The 5,864-nt window shown below is 47.3% G+C and overlaps 1 protein-coding gene across 1 annotated transcript in view; it reads left to right on the forward strand.

Moving 5' to 3' along the window:
* The first annotated feature begins 988 nt into the window (after positions 1-988).
* LOC119348814 (probable calcium-transporting ATPase 6, plasma membrane-type) overlaps positions 989-5,864 on the forward strand; it is a 13,315-nt gene continuing 8,439 nt past the window's right edge. The window contains exon 1 of the mRNA XM_037616801.1: positions 989-1,259. Within this exon, the coding sequence (XP_037472698.1) occupies positions 1,059-1,259 (201 nt within the window). The 5' untranslated portion in view covers positions 989-1,058. The remainder of the gene's footprint in view (positions 1,260-5,864) is intronic.

Here is a 5,864-nt window from a genome sequence, read left to right on the forward strand (position 1 = left end):
GCATTACCTTCAATCCACAGGCGCTCCGGCGAAGCCGCTCCGTTCCGGCGAGCACCACCGACGGTCGCGAACATCGTCGATTCTTCCGCCTCTGCCGTCGCCTTCTCCCCTCGCCTTCTCCTCCAATGGTTTGAAAAGCGAAGTGGGTTGTGCCAGCAACTGCGGGGTGAGTAAATGGCGCCGTGAGGGAGAGGGGGGAGAGGTGCGCGACGTGTTTGACGACAACCGCGGTCGGCGCGTGGCGTGCGGGCGCATGGCAGTTCCACCGCACGCCCCCGAGTGGCAACCGCTGACCGCTGGAGGGCAACCAGCGTGCGGACGACCTGTCTCGCACACCGCACACGCGCCTCGTTCTATGTGGCACAGAAAAACGACCGGATTGTGCCAAGATTCGTGCACAAAGTACCCAACGGTGATCGTTGCGTGTGTTTCGAGATGGTGAACGCCCATACGTGTGGGCGTTAACATTTCCATTATTTTAAATATGCATTCATGTTTCACACACCACTATCTCTCATTAAAATAGATTACAGCCGATTACCACGGAGGTATTATCTGGTAAACATAACGTACATTGACTAGACGCGATGCAAATCGCAGCCTGGTGGAGCATCTTTCTTTTAGAGGCGCAGCCTGGTGGGGACTAATTAAATCAAGTGGATCATCGATCAAAAGCATCTTTCGGTCCATCTTATCGTAAGAAGACGAGTGCATGTGTATATATATCAATCCGGTTGTCCCTGTTATCGTACCGGTATATATTGACCGATTGGACGAAGTCGCGTAAACTATGAATTCCCGTCCGAACTCCCGTGGAAAGTTCATCCCCATCGCCGTCTCCCCGCCCGTACTATAATGCCTTGATTGCCTTTGCAGAAATGTAAGCATCTCGACTCTCAAACTGTTCGTTTGGAGGTCTCCCTCCATCCCGGCCATAATAATATTTGGGATGTATATATACTCTGCTTCCATGGTTGCGCTCCCTTTTTTCTGCTAGAGGGATACCAACGGAAAGCACAGTAGACAGGAGAGGAGAGGGAGGAATAGGCAGGGCAGGCATGGAGGGAGGAGGGAGCAGCTGGACGAGCATGGAGGGGTATCTGAACGAGTACTTCCACATCCCGGCAAAGAACCCGCCGAGCGACGCCCGCCTCCGGTGGCGCCGCGCCGTGGGGCTCGTCGTCCGCAACCGCCGCCGCCGCTTCCGCGAGTTCTCCGCCCTCGGCGCCATCGACGACGCCCAGCGCCGCAGGATCCTGGTACGCACGCGCGCTCCTTCGCCCACCCACCATTTCCCTCCTTCCCGTTCCAATTTCCGGCCAGCGCCGCCATGGTTCGTAGAATAGAAGAAGCGCTCGTACGGTCGCTTTCGCCGCGGCTTAGTTCAAAGCCTCTGCGAAAGTGCCAGGAAACTTCATCCTGACTGCGTGCGTCGCGGTGACCATGGATCGTGACAAGGATATGCATGTGTACGTCCCGGTCTCATGGTGGAAATATTCCCCAACTTGCAGTGCAGCATGTGGTGTCGTGTCGCTCTTCGTTCGTTTGAATTGAACTGTGTCGTGGGAATGGCTTGGATTCTGCACGCGTACGACCTAGCTTGCACGTTTCGCCTTCCCTGACTTGAATCCTTCTCGACCTCTCGTGGTCCAAGCCGTGTGTGTACTGTGTCCGTACCGGCCGGCCGGCTGGCTTTGTACGACAGGATAAAAATTCATGGTCAACTGCCACGAGTTGTTGGGCGCGCGCATGATGGGCTCATTCTTCATCCCTCGGAAAACAACTGCGCAACCTCAACTTGTATCATGGAATTCAATTCAAGTTGAGGTGATAGTGATACAGAGCATATACAGTAGGGTAGGAAACGGCAGGGTTCATGCCGACTATAGCAGCTCTAGTACTTCTTCCGATCCCAATTAATTGTTGCAGCTCTAATACAACTTTAGTCAAAACCTATACCCTCAAAATCGGAAATATTTTTTTGGGTCCGTCATGTTGTGGAAGTATAAAAATAGGGTCCTGATAACGCACACACGTGTGGCATACTAGATATCCGTCCACATACCGTGTGTGGTCTGAGCAAGAAGCAGCCCACACGGGTTGCGTGTGGGCGAACATTAGAATTGTCCACACGTGTGGATGCAGCTACTTCGTGCCACACATCCAACAAGTACTACCCATCTCCATTCCACGCGCGTGGCACGAAGCAAATATGCTCACACGTCCTAGCGCAGCTACGTTAGGTACATGCGGGATGACGATTTAGTTGCCATACGGGACGGTAGATGTAGTTATCCGAGATGGCGAATGTAGTTAAAAGCATGGTCACTCTCTTTGTTTTGGTTAACTATAGTTGTCATGTTTACTACTTGCCATATATGATCAAACAATAGTTGCCATGTGTGTTTACCTAGTTGCCACGTGTGGTCCAACCATAGTTCTCATGTATGGTTAATCACAGTTGTCATGTGTGTTTATCTGGTTGCCACGTATGCGCAACTGTAGTTGCCGTCTAGCAACGAATCATAGTTGCAGTGTGTTTACATAAATGCCACGTGCACGCAATTGCAGTTGCCGTCTAGCAATGAATCGTAGTTGACATGTGTGTTTACATAGATGCCACGTACGCGCAACTGCAGTTGTCATCCAACAACGTACGGGTGCCGTGTGGGCGAAAAGCAGTTCGTCCACACACACGTGGACTAGGTGGTGGCTCTATGGGTAGAAACTAGTTTGCTCACGCAGCGCAGCTGATAAACCGCGTGCTGCGGGGCGTGTGGGCAAACTCCCCAATGCCCACACACACGATGATGCCCACGTGGCACTCAGATTCTAATAGATTTCTTTAGGATTCGTACAAAACAGAACCAACGTGGATCAAGGCGTGTGGGCGATGTGTAAACATGCCACACGTATGGGCGTTATCATTTGGATAGAAATAGTCTCTCCACTTCAAAACTAGAAAACCTTCGGAAAAACTAATGCCCACATGTGTGGGCATTTACACATCGCCCACACGCCTCCAACACCACTCATTTTGCCACGTATGAACAGATGACATCAACAGAATTTTTTTGGGTTTTCGGCTTAAAAATATTTTATCTCGTAATTAAAAAAGCAAATTAAAAATCGATTTTCACCATTAAATTCGTCTCGACGAGATCTTCAAAACTAGACCTCATGTTGATATGTTTTGACGAATTTTTTTTTACCCAAAAGTTGCCATGATGTTTACACTGTAGTTGTCATAGTGCTTAAACTAAAGTTGCCATGTGACAATTTTAGTTTGTAGATCATGACAATTTTAGTTTTCGATGATGGCAATTCCAGTACTTTGACCATGAAAATACTTTTTTGTATGAACCATGGCAATTTTAAGTGCATGTATCATGCCAATTTTAATTTATGGTGCATGGCAAGTCTAGTTTCTTAATCCCTCGTTTTATAATATGTCAAAATTTACTTTTAAATATGGAAGAAAATAGCTGAAACATATCATAGTAACTTTAGTGTAAACATCATGGCAATTCATGTGCAATTGACATGGCAACTTTTAACCCAAAAAAATTTGTCAAAATATATTGATATGAGATCTAGTTTCGAAGATCTCGTCGCGAAAGATTTAATGGCGAAAATGGATCTTCAATCAGATTTTTCATTTAAGAGATAAAATATTTTAAAAACAGAAAATCAAAAAAAAAAATCACATGCATGCATGCGGTGACATGTCGTAGTCTGTGTGTTATAAGGTGTGTGGGCGAGTTTGATTTCCACCACACGTGTGGGTGTTAGCGGTGTCCAAAACCTATGCTCTAAACTTGTAAACGGGTTTTAGTGGTTTTAAGATGACATGACTTAGTTTTGTCTTAAACGGCAGTGGTATGGTTTAACATTCAACAATTAGCTCCCTCTTTTGAAGAGCACTATGGAGGATTGGAGGATCTTGGCAGGACTTGGAGGGGACGACTACAATTCGCTCGATGTGGTCATAGAGGAGGCAAAATGATCGCTGCATGTGAGATTGTTGCCGTCACCACATAATTGGAGAATGCAGGGAGGTCTAGGAACTCCCTTTTGCCATCGTTTTCAACGGTGGGTTGTCCTCCATGTTCATAAATGTGAGCCATGTGATGAGCCCGGCAACGCCAAGCACCACCTTTGAGTCTGCCACCACCCATCATCTTTTCGACAAAGCCACCGCTTCAAGAAATGCTATCTCGCGTCGCGTAAGCTCATGGTTAGTTGCCGGCAAGCAACGCGAGATGCCAAGCTTATCCTAGCAGTAGCATGCCCCTGGGGTGTAGCACCTCTGACAGTGACGCTACAAACGTCAGGCGCATCTTGTGGCGGCCGACAAGTGTTTAGGTCTATGCTGATGCGGCAAGGCCAATGGTTCATAATTTGTCATCATGCCAGGTTTTGGTTAAAACCAAGCCATGATTATTACTGATACCGCTACAAGTGGTACGAGGAACCAAATATATGTGGTTTTATAATTTGAGGACTAGGTTTTCCTAGTTTTGCAATTGACAAAACACATTTAGACTTACACAACAATTTTGGGAAGTTGTCAACTCCCATGTGAGAAATCCTATCATGGTAATATAGGTGGTGCTTATTATTTAAGTAAATTACATCTTTTAAGAGAAAAGGCAAGAGCCCGACTTTATAGATAAAGTCATGAGGTAGGGTAGCAAGACATAACATCCAGGACAAGCAGACAACAACCAAGACAACCACGAGGGATAAGACCGACCAATAGGCCCACAAAGTTAAAAGCCACGCATGCCAACAAAAAAACAAAGGATCGGCACACAGACCAACAACCTACTCCTAAAAACGAAGGGAGCTAGACTAGGCAGGACCACCATCTGCTGGAGACAACAGAGTTGGCGGACGCCCGAATTTTAGCAATCAGCATCTCCAGGGAGTCCTGATCATCGGGTTTAGTCAATAATTTCCACTACTGCAAAACGATAGTCATTTTAAACAAAACATTAGCAGGTTTGTTAGGAAAAACACCTTCAATGGTGAATTTGTTTCTCGTAGTCCAAACAGGCCAGCATAAAGAGCCAACGCCCACCCAAAACAACCGTTTGGACCGACCCTGGAGCCCAGAAGAGAGAAGCCAAAGCTCATCAAAGGAGTTGGGGCCCCAGGAAACATTAAGCTAGGAACGGACGCAACACCAAACAACGTTGGACAACACACACCCGAAGAAAATGTGGTTGGCATCTTCCAACTGAGAACACAAGGCACAACGATCAGAATCAGGGCCATTATGCTTGTGGATTTGGTCCGCCGAAGGCAAACAGCCCCTAAAGGCCTGCCAAAGAAAGACCTTGGGGAAGCTTAGTTGCCCAAACCTGCTTAAATTTAGAAGTGGGAGTACCAGAAATGAGGGCGAGTATAAAGACTTGACCGAAACCTCCCAGAAGCTACATGGGGCCAGGCGACAAAATTCGCCGTCTCCGAGAGCATGGGAACAGAGCAGCAAGGTGATGCCAGTCAGCCAACTCTTCGGGAGAGAGGGATCTCCTAAAACCCAGGTCCCAATTATTGCGAGAGAGCTCTAAGATTGAGATCTCAGGATTAGAGCAGTAAGAATACAAAACAGGAAATGAAGACGCTAACGAGGCCTCGCCACACCACCAATCCAGCCAAAAATGAATGGAAACACCATTCCCTACCACAAACTTAACATGCTCATGGAACACATCATGAAGTTTGATCAGATCTTTTCAGAACTGTGAACCGTGGGCAGCCAAAGCGAACATAGGGTTCCTAGAAGGAAAATACTTAGCTTTAAGAAGATCAAACCATAAGGTGCCAGGGCTAGCAGACATGATTCTCCACCCCCATTT

The sequence above is a fragment of the Triticum dicoccoides genome, chromosome 1B (assembly GCF_002162155.2).
Source record: "Triticum dicoccoides isolate Atlit2015 ecotype Zavitan chromosome 1B, WEW_v2.0, whole genome shotgun sequence".
Classification (NCBI taxonomy): Eukaryota; Viridiplantae; Streptophyta; class Magnoliopsida; order Poales; family Poaceae; genus Triticum; species Triticum dicoccoides.